Source organism: Procambarus clarkii, chromosome 2, assembly GCF_040958095.1.
Source record: "Procambarus clarkii isolate CNS0578487 chromosome 2, FALCON_Pclarkii_2.0, whole genome shotgun sequence".
In the NCBI taxonomy this organism is placed as follows: Eukaryota; Metazoa; Arthropoda; class Malacostraca; order Decapoda; family Cambaridae; genus Procambarus; species Procambarus clarkii.
The window spans coordinates 44,446,382-44,474,160 of NC_091151.1; the positions used below are offsets into that span (position 1 = coordinate 44,446,382).

The 27,779-nt window shown below is 38.1% G+C and overlaps 1 protein-coding gene across 4 annotated transcripts; it reads left to right on the forward strand.

Moving 5' to 3' along the window:
• LOC123762272 (uncharacterized) lies at positions 1-27,156 on the forward strand. 4 transcript variants are annotated; one of them, XR_006773329.2, is made up of 16 exons: positions 1-196; positions 1,278-1,463; positions 2,589-2,911; positions 3,961-4,232; positions 6,452-6,548; positions 7,263-7,449; positions 11,029-11,201; positions 12,353-12,451; positions 12,808-12,900; positions 13,110-13,261; positions 14,120-14,210; positions 17,107-17,271; positions 17,475-17,579; positions 17,869-17,971; positions 18,814-21,051; positions 25,404-27,156. XR_006773329.2 is itself a non-coding variant. In XM_045748686.2 (15 exons), exons 1-15 carry the CDS (start codon positions 82-84, stop codon positions 19,701-19,703), a joined length of 3,051 nt encoding a protein of 1,016 aa, XP_045604642.2. In that variant the 5' UTR covers positions 1-81; the 3' UTR covers positions 19,704-27,156. The 4 variants fall into 4 exon arrangements, 3 of the variants coding, with proteins under 3 accessions (XP_045604642.2, XP_045604643.2, XP_045604644.2); XM_045748686.2 differs by having other exon boundaries at positions 18,814-27,156; XM_045748687.2 differs by having other exon boundaries at positions 3,961-4,226; positions 18,814-27,156.
• Positions 27,157-27,779: the final 623 nt, after the last annotated feature.

Genomic DNA, 27,779 nt, shown 5'->3' on the forward strand with positions numbered 1-27,779 from the left:
GGCAATACTGTAGCATGTAAACATTGGAGCTGTGGGTGGGGAGAGGCAGCAACAGGTGTCATCCCTGTCTCATTTGTCAATATGTCTCGCTCCCAGGACACGTCCCACGAAGTGAAATATGTCTACGACCTGCCATATACAGAGAGGAAGCTCTTGTGTAATATTCTCGATTCAAATTATGACTGGGAGAAGCTGGGTATGTAGTGTGATTTACTTGGTTCAGTGCCAAGAGACTGGGGCAGCGAATGGGTTTTATATTTTTGCTTAGTGCTTTCTCATCATTATTATATTACCTTATGTTTGAAGGAGCTACAGGGTATATTCTCAATTTTTATTTTTAATTGTTTCTAAACTAAAGCTAACTTAACTAATAAGCAGCCTCTAATGAAGAAAAACCTTAATAGGAAAAATATTAATGACAGCAGCATGATCCTTACTACAAATTGACCAATCACTGTCTGTCTTATGTAATGTGTAGGTGCTGTAGTGCAGTGTTACATACATGGATACATAAAACTGAACTTATTATGTATCAAAAGTAGACTTTCCAATGAACAACTGGAATTTAGCCCAATCTTAAGTAAACTAAAAGTGTAGTTTTCTTTACAAATATTCTAATTATTTAAATGTGTTTTGGTGGCAGTGGTTTATGGAGTGCATTACTAACTGTGGGTGGACAGCCAGAAAGGTTCATTGTGAGTAATAAATTATTTATTTGAATTCTGACATTAATTTGCATGCAGACTTATTGGGTGCTTTGTTATTTGAATACAGTATTAAGTACTGTAGAATGAAGAATCCTGCACTTAGTAAATTGCCCCATAGATCTGTATCCAACATCTCAATTTTTTTAGGTAAAGGTTTATAAGTCAGATATTTCCTAAATCAATCCAGAGAAAATTCTAAGTGTTTCCTAACAAATTTAACCCAGTTTAATCAAACCTAATCCAAATTCAAACTAATAAAACTTAATCCAACCCAGCCTAATAAATTAAAAACCAATGGTTCTAAAGACAATTTAAAATGATAGGCAGCTGTTGGCATTACATTTTTTATTTTAGTTTGTGAAAAGTTACATTTATGACATAAATGTTTGTAATAATATTACAGTATATTATATATATTGAATAAAAAACTGGTCATGAAATTGAAATGGGCAAAGATTCTTATATCATAGTTCCCAAGATGTCCTACATGGAAACAAATAAAAAGTAGTATTTTAATTTTAATGTTTTGTTATTTCACTTTAGTATTAAAGAATTTACATAAAATTTTAGGTGGTAAGTATATGGGACTGAAATGGTGTGAGCTTGAAGAATTCCGGCGTGCAGAGCGTTGCGGAGAATCGCCAACTAATCGACTGCTCCAAGTATGGGGTCAACAAAACCACACAGTAACTGAACTCTTTTGGTTACTATGGAAAATGGATCATTTTCAGGCAATGAGAGCTCTGAAGTCTTGTGGTAAGTTTTATGTTAATTCTTTGTATATGGAATATGGTTTATACATTTTTTCCTTGACTGCACATAATACATTTCAAAAATATTCACGTGCTTGAACATCATGCAGTAAGTGAACACTTATAAAATAATCACATTTTGTATTAAATAACTGCATGATCATTAGGATCATAAGTTCCAGAGAAAAAATCTAAGCAGACAAATGAATGCTAATATACAATACATTAGCAACTTGTTGAATAATGTAGGTGCTATGTAGGAATAGGCTGAAAAAGTAAATTGGAACAGTGAGGTGACTTGAACTAGTGATGAAGGTACTCCCAGCCACGCACCTTACCCCTGTGCCACGACATGGTATAAGTTATACATCCTGGGATTCTACTGAATCCACAGGAAGCCTGGAGGCTTCTATACTGAAGCCAGACCAAGTTTTACATACAATACCCATGCACTCTGGTATAGGTAAAGTAGTTAGTCAACCATATACTAGCTTCAGATACACAAAGGAATTGCACTAATGTGATACTGTATATTTTTGTTAAAATCCACACAAAAAAATCTATTGACAAATCATGATCAGTGGTATAAAATGCAGCAGAGAATTGACTGACTTTTCTGAACAAGCATTTAGTATAAATCATCATTGTCTTTATACAAAGTTTCAGGTAAATGAAATGGTAAATGAAAAAGGGCTCAGATACAAACCTGAGCACTGAAATGGCACTCTACTCTAGAAAAAGACATCAAGATTAAATCATTCAAGAAGTTTTATAAAGAATAAATCAGTGAAAACCAACAGATGGTGCTTTGATGCAAATATGTAAAGAAGAAAAAGTCAGAAGAAGGAAATTTATGTTTATTTACATATGTGATATTACTTTCCCTGGTATCACACACCAGTTGAATTTTATTCTTATTCTATATATTTACAGGTACAGGTATTTGAAAAGTAATTAATTTATAACTTTCCAGTTCAATTTCAATATTTTTTATGAATTTTATCAGTACTGTATAATTATTTGTTTTTCCCAATTACTTCAGTGTTCATATATTACACATTCTGGCTTCTTTTTACATACATGTAACATAAAGTACTATATACTATACAGTATTCTCTTCATTTTCTAGTACCAGAGAAGTACCATACACTGTTCACTAATGCAGAGCGACGGACCACAGAAATTATTAACAAACCACAACTAGTTGGGGGTATAGTAAGGAGAGAGACTCAAGAACCAAAAAGAACTCTCAGACTTTCTTCTGAAAATGCACAAAGCCCTGCAATACAGACTTCACCAGGTTTCACCGAAAACAGCTCTACACTAGGTGCTGCATCCCTACCCTCTCGAGCTGACTTTATACTGGAAGCAGCAGCCAGATCCATTCAGAGTCATTCAGAGCAACAAACATCAAATCCTCCTATATCAAGACTACAGCCTCAATCTCCGAGGGTAAGCTACTTTAGAGATATGGAAAGAGAGTGAGAGATGTGGAAATAAATAAATAAATATATATATATATATATATATATATATATATATATATATATATATATATATATATATATATATATATATATATATATATATATATATATATATATAATATGAACAAATTCACAAGGGCCATGACGAGGATTTGAACCTGCGTCCGGGAGCATCCCAGACCCTGCCTTAATCGACTGAGCTACGACATGTAAAAGATAGCTCAGCCGATTAAGGCAGCGTCTGGGATGCTCCCGGACGCAGGTTCGAATCCTCGTCACGGCCCTTGTGGATTTGTTCATTTGATGCATCACGCTATTGTGATTTCTGTGTGTAATAAATAAGTGTGTGTATATATATATGTGTGTGTGTGTGTGTGTTAGCAAGCCCACTGGTCCAGTACCTCGTGCTGGATTGTGTTCCAACAATATTTCTAACACTTACTGGCAGGAGGTTAACGTGGCGAGCCAGTGATGTTTACACAGTATTCTCTTTGCTCAGGACACACTTACACAATGCACCGTTAATCGTTAACTCAGAACTAAATCCAATAAACAATAAATCATTAAGCCAGAACTCTCTGGGAGTTCTTCAACTCCCCCTGCAAAGTACTGCAAAGTACTCGGAAAGTACTTTGCAGTTTCTCCTAACACCCCTAAATTGAAATTTTTGTGTACAATATGATTTATTTATTTAATTTTATTCCATGGTGTTTGGTTACAGAATACACACACACACACATACATACATATACATATATGACGATCGCTGTTTGAAAACCTCATTCACCTCTGCAGAGGTAGAGGGGGGGGGTGTAATGTTTGTGGAAAATTGCCCATAAGTGAAGATCTAATAGACTGGAAACTGTTGGAAGAAGAAAATGGTTTCAGTTCAATGGCCGTCTAGATATTACATATCTAGAAGGGGAGTCGATAGGTGTGGGCAGAGACCATACAATTTTGTAAAAAAAAAAAAAAAAATTATTCATTTTAATTGTGTTTCTGTATTTTCCACAGGAAGACAGTGATGGAAGAACTGAGGGTGCCTGTGCTCTCGTTGCTCCTGCACACAACTATAAGTCTCACAATTTCAACCGTGGTGAAAGTCATTCCAACTCCTACGTAACATCTCCAAAGATTCCTGTAACCTTCCTGTACCCAACAGCTACAACACACACCACTTCAAATACAAGACCTCCATTGGCTGAAATTATGCAGCCTAGAATAGAAAATAACAATTCCAGGGAAATGGATTCATTTAGAAAGATCAACAACAATGAAATGTATGGGTAGGATTGACTATTACTTTGCATATTGCTCTTAATTGGTTTCTTGAATGATCAGTGATATAAAACATTTTATTAATATAAACCTATTTTACTTAAAACAAAATTTAAGCTATGTACTGTACTTGGTATTTGTGTCCTCAGATACCTTGGTTCTTGGCTCCATAATTTATTTTTCATTGTCATTCTGCTGTTTCTGCATAGGGTGGACCAACTCATAAAATACATTCCATTGTGTATTTTTTAGTTCATTATACCAGTATAGTTTTGCAAATTTCACACTACTCCCTACATTATTTTTTACAAATTGCATATTTTGAAGCTATGTCGTCCATCTGATGTTGCAGTCTTGAGGTCAGAATACTGTACCATAATTTAAATTTGATTATTTAAGGAACTTTCCATACTTAATAACAATAGTTCATAAAAGGAATTTTTTTCCCCCCTTAGAAAATCACTCTATATATCACTCTGTATGTCTTTCTAAAAAAAACTTTGTACTGTACTTGATCATTAATGCCTACTGATTTTCAAGATCGATCTTGAAAATCTATTTAGCTCATAAATCTCGGGAATCCATTCATACTTGCTGTGTCTCACAGAAATACTCAGTGCACAAAATATCTACACACATACACCAAAAGTCAGACCTTGTGTATTACTGTATTTGGAGCTTGCTCAGACTTTAGTCCTTCATGTAATTTAATCCACTTCAGTAAAAATAATTATATAGTTTTATTGTTTTGCTCTACATATGCTCGTAATGTAAACCAAGTGTCCATTGTATTTGGGTCTCACACAGATATACTGTCACTTGGCAAATTGCAAATTGTTCGCAGTGCAGTAATTAGGTTATGAAAGTTGCATCTGCTGCTAATAAATGGCTCAGGAACTCAAATAAGCTACTGGTGTTAGGAGAATAGATAAAATAAGGAGTGAAAATGGTATGGGGAGGTGTGGAGTGCAGTCAATATAGTGAAAAATGGATGATGGTAGACTGGTGAGGTGAATGTATTCAAGTGAATTTGAGCTGGACATTGTCTGTGTGTGTGGGGTGGGGGGGGGGGGGATGGGGGGGAGTGTGAACAGCTTGAGAAATATAGTAAGAGAAGGCTAGATAAAGCATTTTGTATGGGAGTGAATGTATCTGAATATACAGCAACATATGCGACTAGTCATGAAAAGTACTGTTCACCTGGTCTTATGAAGCAATGAGCTTCTGCTGTGAGTGACAACTGAAGTGTGGAAGTCCTCATTTATCCATGATTTGTATTGTGAATGACATAATGAAAAATAGTTTAATATTTCACTATTTAATATCTATAACCCTTCTTTTACTATATTATTCAAATTTTTTCTCTGTTCTGATTGTTCTCCATACAATGAAAGGGGTGAAAAGATAATGTATGCATATACTGTGTATGTATCTATTACTTCAAGTAGTGATCTTGGTTTCTATTTTAATTAAGAGCAAAAATATCCTCGAGTTATTCCTTGTTAGTTATTTACAGTACTATCCAGCTAATCACAAAGCATTTCTCAGGTAGATGGTGCTAGCAGTATATGCTATAATCCCTACCGGTACTGAAGGAAATCCCCTGTGCATTTAAAATGAAACTGTGTCTTTATAGTGCCATGTGTCGAGTCATGTCATAAAAAGCGATAAGAGAAGTGTATAAGAAGCATTGTAGTTCACTGTTAATGAGGACAAATTGTTTACATATTTCAGGAGATAAAGACAAAGAAAAAAGGGGACCTTAACTTTAAAAATTATATAGTTAAAGGGTAGTGACAATGTATTAAGGTGTATAAAGATTGGCAATAATATGGATAAATCTCTAAATGGATAACCTAAACTGATAGTACGAGGGGACAACTGATTGTATGAGGAGATTATGTCGTATAAAATAGTAGTAGAGGACATACAAAATATGGAGGAAAGATGTCAAATATTGCTAGATTTATTATTTAAGTGCCAAAGTAATAATGTTCAAAGGGCAAGCAGAATTATGAACAAACAAATTCGGTATATATAAAGGAAAGTTTTTGAAATTGGGAATGTTATGCAGACCACTGATAAATTGGTGTGAATTTTTTGAAGAAATTAAAATATTTCAAGTAAGATAAATGTTAAATGTATGAACTACATTTTGTTATATTAAATATATAAATAATGTTTATGGTATGCTATACAGCAGACTAATGTATTTCTTTGATTCCAGAACATGTGGAGTACCATCTTGTGAGGATAATAATATAGAGGAGTTACAAACAAGACCCAAAGCTCAATATGATCCTCAGAAAGATTATTTGGAGAAGGTATGGATATTACCCTTTTTCTTTATACAGTGTTTACTTGTATTCATTCTCTATAAGTGAGCAACATAGAAAATACATAAAATAAAGCTAATTTGTGGATTTATATACTGTACTTTGTCATTGTAAAGGTTGGTTTTCAATGCAGCATAAATGCCCATTAAATATCAAGATTCATCTGATAAATTGTCATGTTATGTAGCTTATCGTATTATAGCACTGCACTCATCACACACACTTCCACCTTATCCCCCACACTTCAACTTTTATCCTCCACACTTGCATGGTCACCCTCACACATTCTTACTCTCCAAAACTCACACATATGCACATGCATACACACACACACGTGCACACTTGCATATGCTTGAGCGACTGTAAACTAAACACCACAATACAATATTAAATAAGGACACATAAATTACCTTAATCATGTAGTATTTGTACGAGCCAATTAAATAATATTGGCTAGTACAAAACATAATTTACATTGTTTTATAGATATTGGTACATTATAAAGGTGCTCATCAGTGGTCCAGGTGTTCCTCTTTATATGATTCTGGTGATCTGAAAATAATGTCCCGGTGGCTGTTAATTGAGAGAGGAGGTAGATGTTGAAGCTTGGGGCCCAAATACTGATGTTTCAAGATAACTATTTGAAAAAGTTTAAAGTAATTTATTTTTGCATTTTAAATTGATTTTAGTTCAATCGCACAGTTGGAGGAAAAGAGAGCAAAAGAGGCAGCACGAGAATCAAGAGGCAAAGAAGCAATTAAACACACTAATTCCTCTGGAGGAGCATCACTAGCTGTCTCAGACCATCCCAAGACGGTTCCGCCACTCACAAATCTTCAAGGGACTCCTGTGGAATACCCAGGGGGAGAGCGACATCGTCGAATCTCCAGTGAGTTATTCTTCTTTTTAGTACAATTATGCTAGTATTTATATTTTTTAGGCTGAGTTACATGAAATTGTTTGTGCAACAGATAAAGAAAAATATACTGTATTAGGTTGGAAAGAAAGTTAATCTTGGAAGGAACAAACCAATACAGAGAAGAATATAGAAATGTAATAAGAATATTGGCAGTAGAATACAGTTCATGAGAATGTTAAAGGCCACTATGGGAGAAATATTAGTTGGTAAAGAGAAGATGGCAATAGTATATTGAAAGTCTGATGAGTCGAATAACAAAAAAGGCTGTTGTAAATGTGGTTATTATTGCAGGTGTGAGAATGTTACAAGAAAATATACATATAGAAGAGATAGAGGAGAAATTTGTAGGAAAAGTTATAGGTGTGGATAAGTTACATTAAACCCTCAATATACACGAGTTTGCAGAGCATGAATTTGTATGTGCACAGTACAGTATACAGTTCAGCACCAAAATATACATAAGCAAACTGCCTTTTGAATCCATTAACAAAACCTTTGCTGTTTCTATGTGCATATACAATGGAAAATCGTCAAAAATAAAAACCTGACATTTAGTTCAAAGAAACCTGTCGTGAAGGGAAGGGAAAGCACCAAGCCATTACGACTACAGTATATAGCACTTGGAAGGGGTTAGGATAAAGATTTGGGATGGTATGGCGGGAAGGAATGGTGCCCAATCACTTGGACAGTCGGGGATGGAACGCCGACCTGCATGAAGTGAGACCGTAGCTCTACCATCCAACCCAAGTGGCTGGAACCTGTCATGAAGAAACCTGTTGTTTCAGGTAAGGTAACGACAGGAAATAAGAAAGTAAGCAGGTAAATTTTGGTTCTAGGAGATCCCCAGGTAACATATTTGGACAAAAAAAATTTTATGCTACAGATAGGGCAAACAGGTTAAGGGTTTGGTATCCAGGAGGAATAAGGAATATCGGTAATAATATATTACCCAAATGTAGTTATAGGAAGAGAGCTATGCTCATGGTAAAGTAACAATTAGCTTAACATTTATTGTGTGAAAATTGCTTGCACTAGTAATTGTAAAAGCCATTTATCTACATCTTACAAAACATCGATTAATAAATGATTCACACCATGGTTTTACAAAGAGCTGCTCATGTTTGATAAATTTGCTCTCATTCTATTTCAGTATATTTGAGGCAGTTGATAGTTGAAAAAATTGCGATGTTGTGTAACCTTGATTTTAGCAAAGCTTTTGACCCTTTGCCTTATGAAATACTGATTAAAAAGATTGAAGCCTACAGTATGGAGTGTGCTATTTAAAGTTGGATAAGGGTGTGGTTACTGTATATAAAAGGAAACAGAGTTATTATAAATGGAGTTTAGCCAGAGTGGGACCCCATTGTAAGTGGAGTGCCCCAGAGTTCTATCTTGGGACCTTTGTTGTTTACCATACATGTAAATGATTTATATTCTAGATTGAAAAAGTAATTTTTCAATCTTTAGTAATTCTAGATTGAGGTTTTCAGATTAATTCTAGATACTTGCAAATTTGCAGATGATATAAAAATTGGGTGGGAAGTCAATTCAGATGATACAAAATCACTTGAAGATGTTCTAGATAGAGTTTTTATATGAAGGAAAGATTAACAGATGCAATTTAGTAATGAAAAATGTAAGAGTTCTGAGTCTAGGTCATGATGATGAGTTATCAAATATCAGCTGAATTGAGTTCAAATTGCCAAGTCTGAAATCTGGAAAGCCTGGGGGCCATTTTTAGTAAGAATTTAGCTCTTCAAATGCATATGTCATTCAGGGTCATTTTATTAGTGGTGCGCATATCAACCAGGGTTGATTTTAGGTGTAGCGTAAGATTCAACACACACTCGCAGGTACACGGGGCTCACATCTACTTTCTCAGGTCTCCAATAAACAGAATCCATCTTTGGAAAAAAAATCTTGGGCATCCCATCTTGGTGTGAGAGTCTCTGTACTAACATGCAGTTCATGCCTACAACATCCCTTAATGATGATAAAATAAGTAAGTACGGTATCTGCAAATTTTTATTGGTGATAGTGACACAAAAGACCCTGACAGTGATAAAGATTATGTACAAGGTTCAGATATCAGTAAACCTGATGCTGGTGGGAATGTTTTCAAGGTGAGGCAGACAGCCGCAGTTTGGTGCCTCTACACATCATGGTCTGGGACCTCATGTTCCTTTAGAAACATGAATTTAGAATTTTTCCCAGAAAAATTATTCACATTCAGGAGTCTGATATTGAAATGTTTTAGCTAGAGTTAGTGATGTATGTGTAGTTCATCATCTAGCGGTACTTTGCTTTGTCAGATTCTGTCGGCAATTGGAAATACTGTATGCTATTAATGAATCAATGGTTACAAGATTATTACACTCACCAGAACTGCTTGGTGGTTTTCAGTGGTGTAAAAATATGTAGGTAACTACATATAACACATTCATACAGTGTGATAACAGCAAATACAGTGTTTTATTATTTTAATGTTATATTTTGGTACGCATATTGGTTACAATAATATATCGGTGCATACCGATGTTCTACACATTCTGTGATACAAATAACATTATTGACAATCCAACACATCATTACACTTGAAAAAATTATGTTAAAAACTTAAAAAATATGAAGAGGGGAAAAGAAAAGTACAGTAATTCAAAATGTGTACTAACAACTTTGGAGCAAAATTTGTGAAGCTTGGCTAACCTTGACTCAGTGGTTACAAGAGTATCACAGTCACCAGAACTGCTTAGTGGTGCTTACTATGCATAAACATGTAGACAGTTATATATCAAGTGTATGCAGTATGATAATAGGAAAAACGTATATTTTATTCTCCAAAGAATGTAAATTTGTGCATATATTATTGACACTAATGTATTTGTGTGAATCGATGTTCCACATGTTTTATTATATAAATTTCTCAAATTACATAGCATTGCATAATATAAGTGGAATAAATAAATCAGCAGAAATATATTTGTGACAACTTCCACTGCCTGCCACAGCTGAAGTAAGCTACATAATTTTTTTTTAACTTTCCCATAATCAGGGAACAAGTAACTCGACCAACACGTATAAAATAAAATGAAAGTGACAATGTTTTGGTCTGTCAAATTGTTTCAGTCCAGGACAGACTAAAATGTTGTCACTTTCACAGCATTTTATGTATGTTTTTTTTTTTTCAGCCACATTATTATGACTGCGTCTGCATTGTTATTATGCTCCTTTGCGTCTTGGGGACATTACACAAATCTGGCATATTCCTGTATCTAATATAAAACCTAGGCACTTATTACACTGTTAACTTTATTGCAAGTACAGAGATACAACAGTTAGAGACATAGTGATTTAGGGACTACTTAGAAATAATGTGCATGAATTGGTAAAAAATGTGAATATATTTTTGTTACTGGCAATATTGTAGTTCTCTTTTCTTTACATTATCAGCAATTCATTTGTTATATAACTACAGATGCATTTTATGCTGTATACTTGTATTGTTATGTTTATATATTTTTCTGTTTATAACAAAATATCTAACTGTAGGTGCCTCAGACACTTCAAGCCATAGTACCAGTGTACCAGTAATCCCATATAAAGAACTAGAGGAAGCTACAGCACTTTGGAGTCGAGATCATCTCTTAGGCCGAGGAGGCTTTGGTTGTGTGTTTAAAGGTACTTGGAAAAATACAGAAGTTGCCGTTAAGAGAATTGAACCTGTAAGTATTGTACTACACTGTACTGTTGCTCTATGTATACAACATCTGTTCTTGGTGGAGCACCAATTACTGTACACTCTAACTTGTACAGTTAGAGTGTACAAGTTAGATGACTATTATTTCACACTTTGCGATAGATTTTAAAGCAAGGAATCATATGACGCTTAAAACTACAGTGTCTTATTTTATTTAAATATTTACTTAAATAAAATTATTTCCTACTTAATATTCTGCAAATTGTTGCCCATTTTTTAGCTTGCCTCTGTGGGGATGAGATCATCAAGGTTGAGACTTAATCATACTACAGTAATTACACATATCAGCTGTAATTGAGCTTCTGTTAAAATCAGCCCTTAAAGCATCAGAAATATTAGGGTATGTAATATTGTAATTCTTTGATATGCCTCCAAATCATGTTTCAATGATTTTCATAGATGGGCGCTACATTACCAGAAATAGTTGGAGTTTTGGAGTGCTATTGTAGTTATTTAAAACCAAATTCTATGGTTGGTGTTTATTTTGAGTTGGCAAAATTTTTGTTTACTCAGGTATGGCCCTGCTGCCTTTTGAAATTGAGGACCAAACCTCAACTCAGAAGATGGAGAAACAACGACGTTTCAGTCCGTCCTGGACCATTATCAAGTCGTGTCTTGATAGTCCAGAACGGATCGAAATGACGTTGGAGAATGTTTACCAAGATTAAAAACAAAACAAAAGTCAGAATTGTGTTGTGGATTGTTGTTTTATGGCAATATTTTTTTCTGGAAATATTTTTGGCAAATGAGTTTAAATATGTACTGGTGCTACAAATATACATTGCTGTTCGTATTTAATGCTGCAGTTTTTTCTAGACTAAATGAGTAACTTATAGTTTAAGTGCAGCGATGCCTTTATCTTTCAATGTTTGTTGTGATTTGCTGTTAATAATTAGGTACAGTATTTATTAAATACAGTATACAAGAATATTATTCTGCCTAATATCTTCCGTGCTTCTTTAGATATTCATTGGGATGATCACACAAGTGGAATATTTACGGTGAGTAGATGGAATGAAATCAGTTGTATGCCATCAATGTTTGTGTCTAATGTGAAAAGCAATTCTGAGTTTGGACATAACATACCCAATTGTCATGTGGAAATATTTATTTCAGCATGGTAATGCTTCACTCGATAACACTCGGCTGCACATTAGTCAAAGTCTCGAGGAACTGAAGCTGCTACAGTCCTACCGCCATGACAACATTCTCCAGGTAAATTGTTATTAGACAAATAATATTTATAATATCTGTAAACATTATACATTGGATAATGTTGCAGACATTACCAGTTGTATATTGAATGTATTTTTTTTTATTGGGCTTTTAATTACACATCTTATTTCAGGCAATCTTTAAGTTCAATATGATTTAATATATTATTGTAAAATACTTTTTTGACTCCTATACAGTATTGTGTTATTAATTTGAATAGTTGCAGAGTATATAAATTAATTTGTAAAAATTTAAATTAAAAATTTGTAAAAAATTAACTCTCTAGGGAGTTTGTGTGTGTATACCTATAGCATCTATATTTGTTATATAATTAATATAAATTGTAATTGTTACAGGTTTATGGTTACTCAACAGATCATGAATTGTCACCATGTCTAGTGTACCAGTTTATGCCTAATGGATCTGTTGAGGATAGACTTCAGTGCAGGGTGAGATAAAGCATTATTTAACATACTTGGCTGCAATCGGTAAAATTGTCAAATGTTGCTGGTTGTGGAGAGGATAAAAATTAATCTCTCATCCCTCTATCATGAACACCTTCAAGTAAATTCAATTTTTTCATACAAATTAGCATTTTCTTACTCTTTTATATTCACTGTGTTATGCATTTGAATTTTGATGAGGACATTAATTTCAGAAAATTGAAGCTTTTGGTGAAGGTTCACCATTAGGTGCTACTACTCCACTCACCTGGTGGCAGCGCTTCAGGATAGCCTGGGGCACGGCAAGAGCTCTACAATTTTTGCATACTGTCAAGGAAAAACCACTCATCCATGGGGATGTAAAAAGGTACGTAATACTTATCTGGAGAGTTTAGTTTACAAGCCTATTGTAACTTTCCTAAGCTTATGGTACTGGCTCTCTAGGGACATACTGGACACACCAGGTTCTTATGACTTCTCTCCAAGAAGAAGGGGATGGGTTACCTTTTCAATCTGTCTTGCCCCCCTTCCATGTGTGCCTTGGGGAGCTTGAGTTTAACAAGGAAGAGGCCTGCTTGCCTGAGCCCCGAGAGGCCTGCTTGCTGGAGCCCCAAGAGGCCTGCTTGCTGGGGCCCCGAGAGGTCTGCTTGCTGGAGCCCTGAGAGGCCTGCTTGCTGGAGCCCCGAGAGGTCTGCTTGCTGGAGTCCTGAGAAGCCTGGCTTGCCACCTGGTGGCAGTTGAGAAGTTGCAAAGGAAGGTGTTATAATTGTTTTCAGTGTTGTTTGGTAGTTACCAAATCACTAAACATTCTCTAATGAGACTTTGAATGTTTGATGACATTCATTTAAAGACAGTTCACCATTAATAGTGAGTCAATCATTGATCATTACGTAATTGGGGAAAAAAAATAAGAGTTTGTGAACTGTAAGTTGCTCTCCAGGTGGACAGATTGTCACAGATGCCGGGTATGTCAGTCATGACTCTAAGGTGTTAGAGTATACTAGGCTAGGAGAGCTACTGAGGTGCTGCCCAGAAATGCATGTTTTGTTACTTTCAGTACTTTAATTTTCTTTGTGATTTGGCTTGTATACCTTTCCCAAATTTCGGAAAAGTAGGAAATTGACCTTGTTTTCTTCCCTCAATCTTATTACCATAAAGAAAATGCTCCTTCCTCTGTTCTTTGTAAATGCATGTTTATTTACATATATTTATTTTATTTTTATAGTGCCAACATATTACTGGACCAAAACTATGAACCCAAATTAGGTGATTTTGGCTTAGCAAGAGAAGGAAAGAGCCAGTCAACTAGTATGAAGGTAAGTTTCTTAAGTTTTGAGATGATAAATTATTTTACTCCTGCAAAAACTCCCATTTCTTCAGAAGTGATGATTTGCATGATGTTTTACTGAGCTCTCTGGGGGGAACCCCAGTGGCTCCCCTGAACTAACCATGCTAATATCATGTGGCTTCCCTGAGCTATCCAGGCTAATATAGATATATTAGACTTTGGCATCAGTCAGTGTGCATGGCATTCTAGGGACCACAAACCAAAACCTGGCCCCCTCAGAGAGGAACGAGGAGCAATGGCCTATAGAAACTTACATGTGGTTGGAAACATTTTATGTCTGCCATCGACCGGGTCAGGCACCCAGAAAGGTAAGCCCCCCAAAACAAACCCCTATTCTGGTTAACATTACTACTGAAAGCCAAACTAGTGAACAGAACTCCCCAAATGAAAACAAGCAAATGAGCATGACGTCACCACGTCGCCACACTGCTGTCTGTGGAATTCTCCCCATCCCCTGGAGAGAGAGAAGGGGGATCCCCAGACCCTCGCATCAGCTACCCACACCCCCAGTTCTTTGGCTGATGTGATTGGCAACAGCTGTGTGTCTCAGGCTCGCTTGGAGATATACTAGGGAAGCGTTGTCCACCTGTGTGCTTCGTCTCGCCAGCAGTATAAAGTTTCCTGGTGGTCCTACCATTATTTCTTATCTCTGCATAGGTGTACAGCACTTCTGTCTTAGATAGAGATAGGGTTGTCTTGTCCTTCCTATGTGGTGGTTCCAGGACCATCATCTTATGCTGAATACTATTGTCTCGTATAGTGTGCCGCTGGCGGAGCTGCTGCAGCTTGCATTCGGTATTGATGTTACTTCTGCTCCATTCCACAAGCTGTCTCGTGCATTGTTTCACCTCCAGCCTGCTCATTCACTGCCTGAACAGTCAGGCAGCGCATGCTAGATTCACGAAGCAGTTACGCAAGTACAGTACTTATGAATGTGTACATCTTTCCTCAATCTTTGACGGCTTTGGTTACATTTATTAAACAGTTTACAAACATGAAAACTTCCCAATCAACTGTTGTTATTGTTATAAACAGCTTCCTGGTACTGTACTTTGAAGCTCATTAACTGTTTAATAATTGTAAACAAAGCAACTAAAGATTGAGAAAAGATGTACAGGTTCGTAAGTACTTGCATAACTGCTTCATGAATCTGGTCCCGAGTCATTGGACCGAGTGCCTCCTGGTCGTTGAACCGGGTGCTCTCCTTTCTCTCTTCTCCTCGGTTTGTGGTGGCCCCTTCGGTTCAGGATTGTTTTTCTTAAGCTCTTTTCCCATTGGCATTGGCCTCTGAGGGTTAGGTCGGGGAGCTTCATGCTCTCCTCCGGCACAGGGGTTTCTGCTCTCTTGATCCTGGTGGTAGGTTTGTTCGTTTGCAGCTGTCTCCTTCTTTTCTGCCAATGAATGAGTGCTGCTTTCCGTAGTGGTCCTTGGGTTGTTGATGCTTGGTTGGTTAGGCCAGGGGTGCATCATGTGTTGTTTCCTGTTGCGACTCTGCCGTTACCTGCGTGCCACGGCTTTGGTGGCCAGAGATGCGCTTTGGGTTGACCCGGTTTCCCTTCTTCCCTGTTCCAAGGCTTGGGTCTCTCAGGTCGTCCACAGGGTTATTCGGGCCAGCCAGCCTGCGGTTTATTCTCGTGCCCACAATGTTCGTAATTTGCTGCGGTCTTCGGTAACACGTCTTGATCTGACATTCGGGAATGGGGCTTTGGAAGTCAAACAGGGCTATGGTCGCTCGCTACCTTGTTAATGTTCCTGGGCCCAGTCGGTCTGTGTCGTATTGGGTCAGCGGTTGCAGCCTGTTGTCTCGACTTCATGTTGAGGAGTGAGGGCCGACCACCTCCCGAGTAAGTCCCTCTTGTTTTGTCCTTGGATAAATAGCTCCGGGGAGCCGAATGGGTTTCCCCCCCTTCCCACCAGAAAACCAGCGTTGAATGTAATGAAACGCCAGCTTCTGGGCAAGACCCAGAGGCTCCTCGGCATCCCTCCCTCCCTCTGGTCGTCGTTTTTTTCATGGTTTTTGACATCCAGTCTCAGAACTGCAGGGGTAGATAGCTGGTGCGGGGGTCTGGGGCTTCCCCCTCCCAGGGAGAGGGGGAGGGGTTGCGCAGACAGCGAAGCGGTAACGTAGTGATGTCATTCCCTCTTGCTCGTTTTCATTAGGGATTTCTGTCCACTAGTTTGGCTTTCAGTTGCAATATTTTAACCAGAACAGGAGTTTGTTTTGGGGGAGCTTACCTTTCTCAGTGCCTGACCCAGTCGATGGCAGATGTAAAATGCTTCCAACCACACGGGAATTTCTATAGGCTATTGCTCCTTGTGCCTCTCTGAGGAAGCCAAGGGCCAGATTCACGAAGTACGCAAGCACTTACGAACCTATACATCTATTCTTAATCTTTGGCGGCTTTGTTTCCAATTATTAAACAAGTAATGAGCTTGGAAGCACCAGGAGGCTGTTTATAACAATAACAAAAGTTGATTGGCAAGTTTTCATGCTTGTAAACTGTTTAATAAATGTAACCAAAGCCGTCAAAGATTGAGGAAAGATGTATACGTTCGTAAGTACTTGCGTAACTGCTTTGTGAATCTGGCTCCAAGTTCTTGCTCATGGTCCCCTGTAGGCCTAGAACTCCATGTGCATTGACTAATGCCAGAGGTCTAATACATTCATATCAGCTCAGTTAACTCCGGGGAGCCTCCAGGTCTCAGCCAGAAACTGGCTTTTCATTACATTCAATGCCGGTTTTATTTCATAAATTTGAATAATATTGTTTGAACTGTAAGATATATCTGGTATTGGACTGGAAATATTGCATACTATCAAAACATATTTAGTTATTGTACTAAGAAATAATTTCTCCTTTCAGGTGTCAAGAGTACATGGTACCAAGCCTTACCTTCCAGCTGATTACCTAAGGTCCAAAAAGCTGTCGGTAAAAGTGGATACGTATAGTTATGGGGTTGTTCTCTTTGAACTGTGCACGGGACTTAGAGCATATGATGAGAAGAGGAAGGAAGGAGGAAAATTTTTGGTAAGTTTACTCTTCGGAGTAAGAGTTGAAGTACAAATTAAATTAAACTGCTTTACATTAATATATCAGATATTAGGTTAAGAGACCTAATTAGAATGTCAGTCATTATGGAGACAATTATTTTAATTACAGTATTAGATTGGCAAAGTGTCATTTAGTAGGGCAGCAAATAAATGATTGATAGCTATTTGTACTTTGTGCAGAAAGATCTCGTAGACGACACTACCGATGAGGAGTTACTCAGAGACAGAAATGCTGGAATCGGTCATGATGGTGAAGTGTTTACATTCCTTTATAAACTTGGAAAAGTAAGTCTTATCTTTATTTTTTCCAACTCCATTAATATAAACATGCTGATATTTAATTGCTTTTTATAAAAATACTTATACTGTACATTGAAAAAAGAAGCAAAAATGGCTAAAGAATAAAGTGGGTGCAGAATGGGAGAGGGAGAGATGGAGAACCAAGGAAGACAGACAAAAAGAGAAACTCATAACAAATCAATAATAATTTAAAGATCATCCTTAATAGATAAATGAAAAATTATTATAAAAATGCAGTATTGTGATTAGTTATAATGATGATATACTCCTTTAGGATTGTGTGCAGCAAACGGCAGGAAAGCGTCCAGACATGACCACGGTCTTCAAGGAACTGGAGAGTTATGGTCTGGTCCTGGATGAGAGGGCCCGAGCAAGAAGTAAGGACATTTTCTAAAATCTTCATATTCTAAAACCTCAATTTTATCAGTTATTCAGTATGTTTGAATTATTTTGATTTATAGTGTTTATTACTTTTCTGTGTACTCATTTTTTGATATTCCTTACTGTTTTAACCTTTGCACTTGGTATTATCTGTATATGCACAGAAAAGAATGTCTAATACGTACATCTTAAGATGGTATGTGCATTTCTAGAGTTAATCATGTTTGTGTATTATTTATATATCCCCATTTACAAACATGCAATAAATATGTCTTAGTTTATTTCAACAGCCAAATTTCTTAAGATATGAACAAGTGCAGAGTAATTACGCTATCATATCTGTGTAATTACTGTGCACTTGTTCATATCTTAAGAAATTTGCACAGAAATTACACTATTACATATCTGCTGTAACAGTGTGTGCTTCAAGATCATGTCGCAGCATGCTAAGAAAGAAACTCATAATCACTACTACTTGTTGACTACTTATGCAGGGTATGAGTATTTCCTTACATTCCTTCAGCTGATGTATGTTTCCAACTTCCACATTTGTCCTCATTGTACTTTTTTCCAATTTGAAGAGGCTATCCTTATCCACTTTATCTACTTTAAGGTTGAAGTGGATAAGTGGATTCCTCTCAGTATCTTGTATGTCGTGATCATATACCCCTCTGTTCCTTCTCTCCTCTAGGGTTGTGGCCTTGGGCCTATTATCTTCTTGTGAGTACTGTAAGATAGTCTAGATACTTGTGTGAGAAATATGGTGTTTTGAATTTCTAGTCCATTAGTTGAGCAAGCGTACAGTATATCATTAAACTGAATATTTCTTTTCTTTCAGGAATTTCCCAAGGTGAAACGAGCTCAATATCGCCATCGCCTCGTTTGCTCCAAATGCATTATGACACTGCTGGATCTCTTCAGTCACCTTCACCATCCACCCAGCCATCTCTTCCTCACTTCTTTAATCCTTCTCCATCTCCATCAGCTGCTTCTATGCTTCCACCTTATTCTCCGCCATCTTCAATTCCACCACGTTCACCTGTTCCACCAGGGTTATCTCCAAATGTACATTTACCCCCATATTATCCTGCATGCCAAGGAGTGCATGCAGATGTTCCAAGATTGGTTGCTAATGGGCCAGTTGCATATCGTCCACGAATATTACCATATGGCGGAGCAGCTGCGTGGAAGCAGGGAACTGGGGGTAACATAGTTTATGGAATGGATCATCTTCAACCTAGTGGTTCACCGTTTCATATGCCTCATATAAATGTCGGTCCAGTCATGACTAATGGTGTTGAGAGCAGAGACCCACCCAGCTACAGCGAAGCCACATGCCGGCCTCCTCATAATGGTGCTGTAGGAGTAGCTGGATGTGCTCCTCCAATGATACCACAATTCTCAAGGCTCGGTGTCAATGATGACCATGACAGCAGAAATAGTACTGAATCTTGTCACACAGATAGTGATTATGGTTGTTCTGAATCAAGCTCAGTTGCAAACACTACTCAGAATGTTGGAATGGCAAATGGTTCACGCATTTTTCGCCAAGGGGCAGTGGTAGACACAAGATTACCAACAGTCATTCCAACAGTTATTCCTCAGCATGAGAGTAACTCGTCAAGGGATAATCCTGCTGCACCCTTTCCTTTATTGACAGAACTAGGCATGTCTAACCACACAGAAATGCCTACTGCTGCAAAGAAGGAATATAAATTATTTGGCTGAATTTTGTTATTAACACAGCTTCCTAAATTATATAATTATTAAAAATTTAAAAAACATTTATCTGATGTGTATATACAGTATCAGAAAGGCTAAATTTTGCTTTGTGGCCTGAAAGAGTGACCTGAGTTTCAGGATGACTAGAAATTTTGCTTTCCCAATATTCCTTTATTGAATGCCAGCATTGGCACTGTTCTCCCATACTATGTTGAAAGTGGAGATAGAGACCTCGAAGACTGCCATGAGGATACTGTATTAAATATATCCTCCAGACCCAGGGCTCTTCTGTCCTCCAGATTGACTCCTTCACTTGTCTCTCTTATGGTCATCAACCCCATTGTATTGTTAAGATCACTTTTGTTGGTAGGACCCTTCCATCATTCTTGCTAGTGCCAGATGCTCCATTCAGGAGCACATCCCCCTCTCTATGCCTGCAATAGGTGTTGGAAATTTGGTCATGGTTCTGAGTGCAACAATAAGATGTCCCTTGGCCCTTGTGTTCAATAGTATTCTTGGTGACTCGGATACTTTTGATATCGTTCACCTTATGCGTTTCTGTTCTCGTATTGGCATCCTTGGTGATATTTAGCGCCCTCTGATTATCCTACACATTTGATGGTATATAGCCTTCCCGGTTTGGTGCCTTCTTTTGATAATTACTTACTTACTTACTTACTTACTTACTTGGCCCTTGTGTGGTGACCCTAGACATTCTCGTACTGATTGCTCTTCTTCCCAAGCTCGTTGCATCAACTGCTGTGAGGTCCACCCTTCCTTTTCTTGTACATGCATCCTTTATAAATTTGAAAAAGCCATCCTCACTTTGAAGGATCTTGATCGTATTTCTTTCCCCAAGGCTTGGTGTCAGGTCTGCCATCTTGACGTTTTCTCTACCATTACTTATGCTCATGTGTTGGATCACATTTACTCTTCCCCACCCTTCTTCCCTTCCTTCATTCTCAAATCATTTCCAAAACTTAAACCTCCTTACACCTCCAGCTTCCCTTCTACTACTCAGACTGTAGCCACAAGTGTTCCTCTTAAATCTCTTGTCTATCATTTCCAACCTTCCTTTCCACTTGTCTCCTACCTCCCAGGTTAGCTCCATTTCTCTATTTGCGCCTACTCTTCCTTCCTCTGTGCTGTTTATCACTTTTCGACCCCATCTTTCTTCTCAGTCTTCCCCTCAGCTGTCCATCCAGGCCACTGTCTTTCCTCAGTCACCTTTGTGTTGTCTGCTCTTGTTCTCCCTCTCCGACTGAGACTGTGAATGCCTTTGCACAGTACATCGCCCGTGTCTCAGAATCAGAAATAGAAACCTGGTTCCTCTTCCCCTCTTCCTCCCCAGCAGGTAAGAAGGCTTATGTTTGTCCCCCATTTTGTCTTCCATTTTGGTTCATGCCTCTCCTCCTGTCTCAGCCAGAGTCGGCTGATCTAGCTATGAAAGCTGCCGTAGCCCTCTGGTACCGTCCCTGATGCAGTGCTCACTGCAGTTTGTCATTGCCTGACCTCCCTCAACTACCCCTACCCAGACCTCACCAGCTCACCTCTACTCCTTCCTACTGCCTTCCCCCCACTACTGATCCTCCCTAGTCTCCTGGGTCATTTGCCTTAGTTTTTTTTCTTGAGCTCTATTCTTTACTATGTCTATTCTTCAATGGTATATTCCTAACCTTCAACTTCTGTTAACTCAATTTTCACTGTTATTTGTCCGTCACTAGGAGCCAATGCTTGGGGCATGTTCTGGCCACTTCTATGGTTATGCCTTTCTTTCCTTCCCCCATCCCCCAGCTTTTACTGGGACTCCTAACTCAACTGCTTCCTTTATCCCTCTCCTTTTTCTGTTGAACGTTCATTCCTATGCCACTCGTATCTTTATAGGTCTGTGGTAGAGTGTGTGTGCCATTTATATTCCCCCGCATGTTCCTCCTCCTCTTCCTGATCTTAGCTGCCTCTTGGACTCATTACTGGAGCCTGTGCTCCTTTTGAGTGATTTTAACTGTTGGGATGCCCTCTGGAACGATGCTCTGATGAATACCCAAAGCCGTCTTCTGGAATCTATCTATCTTCTCTTCTCCAATGTGTCTCCTGAATTCTGGCGAGCTGACTCGAGTTAACTCTCAAATTTGAACCCTGCCTGTATTGATCCTTCCCTTGGTTCATCTTTCATTTATATAGACCTGTTGTAGAGGGTCCTCGATGACCTCCATAAGTGCCCATTTCCCCCATCCTCATAATCCTCTTTTCTTTCCAACCTCATAACCCTCTTTTTCTCTCCACTCTCCTCTTTTATTTCCTCGGTGACAGTTTGATAAGGTGGACTAGAATCTTTTTCTCCCTCTATGCTCTTCTTTCCAACCTATCTGATTTGTCTCTCTCTCTCGAGCCCTTTTCTTTCTCGTGACACCTTATTGTGGATGCTTCCCTCCTCTCTATTCCTCGTTATGCCTCCCGTAGTGCCCAGAAGTGCATTCCGTGGAGCCATTAGCTCCAGTGCTCATCTTCCTCCTACTTTCCTTACCTATAATCCCCTGCTTGAGTCTTATACGTTTGTCTTTCACACTTAGACTCCAGCTCTCCTATAACGATCTCTTCTATCGGAACTCCAGTCTGCCTGTCCCTCCATGGTTCGATGGTGGGAAGCTCAGGCAGCATTCATCATGAGATACGTCACCATTTTCCTCATGGTGCCTTTCAGTATTTACTGAATATTTATAATTGTATTTGGGAGATATCATCAGTCCTTAAAGACTGACTTGATGTGGTTGTTCTTTCTATTCACAAATGTGGTACTTTAGGGACCTCTCCTAAGGATTTTTGTTCCACTGCCCTGAAGAGTTGTGGCTGCAGCTTTTCAAACATATGGTCAATGTCCATCTTTTCTGGTTCTTAGAAGGCTATCACTACCTTTCCCTCTCTCAATTTGGCTTTGGCAAGATTCACAGCATGAATGGCATTTTAGTGGATCTAGAGGTTTACATTTGTTCCTTTGCCACAAAGACCTCCATGGTTCTCATTCTTTTTAATCTGGTGAAAGATTATGACACCACCTGAAGGTACAATATTTTTTCAAGATCCATTTTTTGGTCTTTGTGGAAATCTCCAGTTCTTCCTTCATAGCTTCCTCTCTCATTGTTCTATTAAAGTGAGACTTGGTGTCATCTTCTCTGCCTCCTTCCCCAATTCAAAGATGTTCCACAGGGTAGTGTTCTGAGCACAACTATTTTTCTTGTTGCCTTTAATGGTCTTACCTCTCCCTCTGGCATTTTCTTGGCCCTTTATGTTGATCTCTCTGCTGTTTGGTGAACAATTCCTCTTTCTTCCAACACCTGCTCCAACTTGTAATTGATGCTGTGTCATCCCGAGCCACCAATCATGGCTTTAAGTTCTCTATGTCCGAGACTTGGGCTATGACTTTTACTCAGAGGTAGGTTGTTCTTCATCCTCCATTGTCGCTCTATGATAGTCCCCTTCTCTTAAAAAAGTCTGCAAAACTTTTGGGATTGATCTTTCACATTCGTTTATGTTGGTCACCCCATATCTCTTACCTTCAAGTCAAATGCTCCAAGCCCTAACATTACTTTAAGTCTAGTCCCATACTTCCTGGGGTGTCGATAAAATTCACATTCCTCTATTTGCACTCATTTCTTGTGGTGTTTAAACTGGATTATGGCTCCTATGCCTCTCCATTGACCCTTCGTCATCTTGATGCTTTGCACCATGCTGGGTTGTGGCTCGGCTCTAGTGCCTTGTGCTCGTCCCTACTCAGATCTTGTATATTGAAATTGGCATCTTGTTGCTACAGGCTTCCCTGAATCGTTACTGCTTTTGCTACGTTGCAGGGTCTCTGCAACATCCTGTGTAGGCCGTTTTCTTTCACCACCTTCAATTTTCTATAAGGATGTTTCACAAGCCTTCCTTTTGTCTGTTTTTATTTGCAATATGTCTCCTTGTGTTATTCCAGCCTTGCCCCTATGGAGGATCTCACTTGCAAAGTTTTGCAAGTCTTTATCACTAGAATCAAAAAGACTTCTACCCCTCCTATTGTTATGAAATGCCTTTTCCTTGAACATTTTTCTTCACACTCAAATTCTGTTGCCCTATTCACAGATGGGTCTAAGTCTGCTAATGGTGTTGACTACTCTGTAGGTTTTTCGACTAAAGCTTTGTGCTGCTAATCTCTGAAGCCTACCATTTTACTGCTGAACTGTGTGCAATTTTGTGTGCTCTTTGTCAACTGCTTTTTCGGCGTCAATGTTCCTTTGTCATCGTGGTTAATTCTTGCAATGCTGTCATGGCTCTGGAGTCATTTAATCCTGTGGTATTCAAAATCCAATATTGGCCAATTTTAATCTCTAGCAGATTGAAATCAGCTGGTTTCCCGGTCATATTGATATTAAATGGGCGTGCATACACTACTGCTAAGGAGGCTATCTCCACTTGTCCCATTTCCCAAAAAGGCATTCCTTATTCAGATTTCTACCCAGTCATACCTCAATACGAAACTGTTGGCAGGGTTGTTGGTCTTGTGTTACAGGTAACAAACTGCATGCTCTTAAGAGTAGCCTTTGCCTTTGGCCATTCCCCTACCATTGTAATTGGCAGTGGGAAACGTACCAGGTTAGGTTACACATTGGCCATACACACTTGACTCACGGACAGTTAATGGAATTCTGTCCTGGTCCTTATTGTCCAAACTACATTTTCCCTATACTGTCATACACGTCTTGTAGAATGTCCCGATTTTCAGGACATTCATGTGGCATGCTTCCCAACTGTGTCTTGAGGTGATTTGTCCCTCGATAAAATCCTTAGTGAACACTACCTTTGATATTACTCGTCTTGCGTGCTTTTATTCTCGTATTGACCTCCTCTGTAATATTTAGCACCTTTTGAATATTCAGCAACACATGTACTATAGTCTCCCCATCTTTGTACCTTTTTGATAATTAGTTAAGTATGGAATACCCCCAGCCTGCAAACCCAATCTGGATCCATTTTTCCTTATAAATACTGTATGGATATCTTTCTTGCAATGATTATGCTTAAGGGACTTTCACAACTTCTTGGGAAAAGCTATTTTGTGTGGATTAATATTCCTACACAGTAGGATGAGTATAATAATGAACAAAATATCACCACAGGACAGGCTGGATTCAAAACAGTATGGGTCGCAAGTCTCACATGCCAGTGTCAAGAATGTTCGGACAAGTGAGTTTTTCCAAACAATAGAGTAACTGCAGTAGTACAGCAATGTAGATGTATAGATACAGTGTGTGTATTTACTATTTGTGTGTGCAGAATCAGGCTATCAGCTCTTGGACCCTACCTTTCTAACCAATCTGTTTTTTCCTCTATGTCTATTACATATATTTCTCTCTAATACTTACGCATGCATTCCCAGGAAGCAGCCCATAGAAGTTGTTTAACTTATAGGTACCTATTTACTGCCAGGTGAACAGGTGCATCAGTTGAAAGAAATTGCCCATTTGTTTCTGCCTTGGCCAGGAATCGAACCCGAGAGGGTGTGTTAAGAATACAGTATTTTTATAATTATATGGAAATAGTACATCATGTATTAATGTTTATCTAGTATGTTCTATAATTAAAGTGTTGTAACGTACGATTATGTTACACTGTTGGGTATATTAGATACACAGTGTTTAGTGGGTTTTCGTATTTATTTAGTGGTCTTGGTTACAGCAGTCGATTGTTGGCAGTATTGTAGACGTTGAAACAGAACTTGGAGCAGAGTAGAGAGCTGAGTGAGGCCGGAGTCGCAGAGCTCGATGCGGGAGAGCGTGGCGGCTTGATGTGGGATGATGAGTGTCGAAACTCAATGAGATGGTGAGTGTCTAAACTCAATGAGGCCGAGAGCATGGGAGCTCCATGTGGTCATAGTCTGCTGTCTGCTCTGTGCCGAAGCTGAAGCATCTTGGGGTCGGTTGGAACTGTACACGCCGAATGCTACATTCTTGAGGTTGAAGAGGTGTGGTAACTCCCAAGCATTTGTACTGAAGTTAACTGAATCACTGTGGAAATTATATTGATGATTAATCGCTTCTCGATTGCTTATATGATTGGACTACACCTCACCTCATCATCCTCCAATAGGTTGGAAGGAATGTTAACTAATTAGGGAAGAGGTATTAGTGCTAATGAAAGAGTGGAGCAGGTATATTGTTTACATAATATACTCGCTACAGTGTATTAATATAAAATTTGGAGACACATAACTACCTATCTTTATAATGTACTAATACAGTAATTAAATGAATATACATCTCGGAGACTTAATAATAAGAACGAAATTCACTCAGTCTCTCCCTCTCCTTATCTATATATCTCACTACAGTATTTTATTTTTGTTTTTCCATCTACCTATCTCTTCCCGTCCTCCCTCCCTCCCTCTCCCTGTAAACCCCCATCGCCCAGCCACTTGGCCTGTACGGTCTTGCTTCATGCAGGCACCATTCTTTTTCTCTGTCCCATCCCTAATCCTTATCCTGATTCCATCCAAGTGCTATAATATATACTGTAGTTGTGCTTGGTGTTTTTTTCTGATAGTTCCTTTCCTCCCTCCCTCCCCTCTTTTTCGCGTTCCCTCCCTACCCCTTTCTTTCCTTGCCTCTCCCAGTCCCTTTCCCCTTTCACCTTTTTACTCCCCTCATTTCCTTACTGCTCCCCCCTCCTTTACAGAAATGCACATGAAGTCAATTTAACAATTGCCTAGAGAAAATACACGTTAAACAGATAGTGTGTTGTCTCATGTCTCGTGAAAATAGGGTTTGGTTAACTCCTTGAATTAAGGAAATGATTTCTCAGATACTGTATAATGTGTAACATTAATCGGGAGCAAAGAATCGCTAAAATTTTGTCGAGTATATAGAAGTGAGAAGAATACACAATTGTGCAATGGTAATAATTACTTTGTTTCATTAATATATGCATAGCCATTTTTTATTATATATATTATATAGTAGCTATAAATGTTTATAATAATTGTATGTAGTGTTGGTGCTGGTTATCTGTGATGCTGTGTTATGACATTTCACAGTGGGATGGATGTAATATTTTAATGTATTTAACATTCTTTACCTTTATTGCGCCCCTAGTTTCAGTGTATATTGGCAGTAAAGCTTTGACTTGTATCTTTTAAGATTATGACAAAAATGCTGAGGCTATCTTACATGTTTTATCTTTGGAATTCATATTTTGTCTTTCAATAAAAAATTATCAAAAAATCTACTAATGTACAGTTAAGTGTAAATATAATGGCTGCCACTTCAGTTGTGGGTCTTGAGCTTATACTATAATATAAAAAAATTATTAACATATATTTTCTTTTAGCAAAATGTGTAAAACCATTCTTGTTTATATTGTATTGATGCAGCATATGCAAATGTTGAAGATAAGTGGCTAGCTACCACTAATAATAAAGTACCTGACATCAAAATTTATTTACTTTCATAGCCTTTTCTTTCTCATGAGGTGGTATTGCAATACAAATTTTAAATTTAGTACCATGAGTACATATCACTTGGAAAAATAACCCATGAACATTTAATAGAAAAGAAACTTGGCTCTGGTATCCAAATTACATTAGTCTGTTTAGTCACATATCTTGAAAAATCAGGGCATTCTAAATAAAAAAAATAAATGGGTTAACAAATAAGTCACTAGATACTGTGCTGTATAATGCTTATTGGCCCAACTTTCTTCAATGTACTGTACATACAGCATTTCTGCTATTATATAAGCATTTTTAATGGTATAAACATCACCTCCATTCACTTGTAAAGTGCATAGTACTGTTATTGCACTCGTGCATGAAAAGTCAAGTACAGGCTGTAATTATTAAAAGAAAGCACCAACAGTGTTGCTGGATATTCAAAAGGCTCTAATTATTACTTAGTATGCCTATACGAGACCAAAAGCACATGAGGTGAGCAATATCAAGGGTATTGGCTTCACCACAGATTCTGTCTGGGAACAATTAAGTAATTATCAAAAGAAGGCACCAAGCCGGGGAGACTATATAGCACCATCAAAGGTGCAGGATATTCAAAAGGTGCTAAC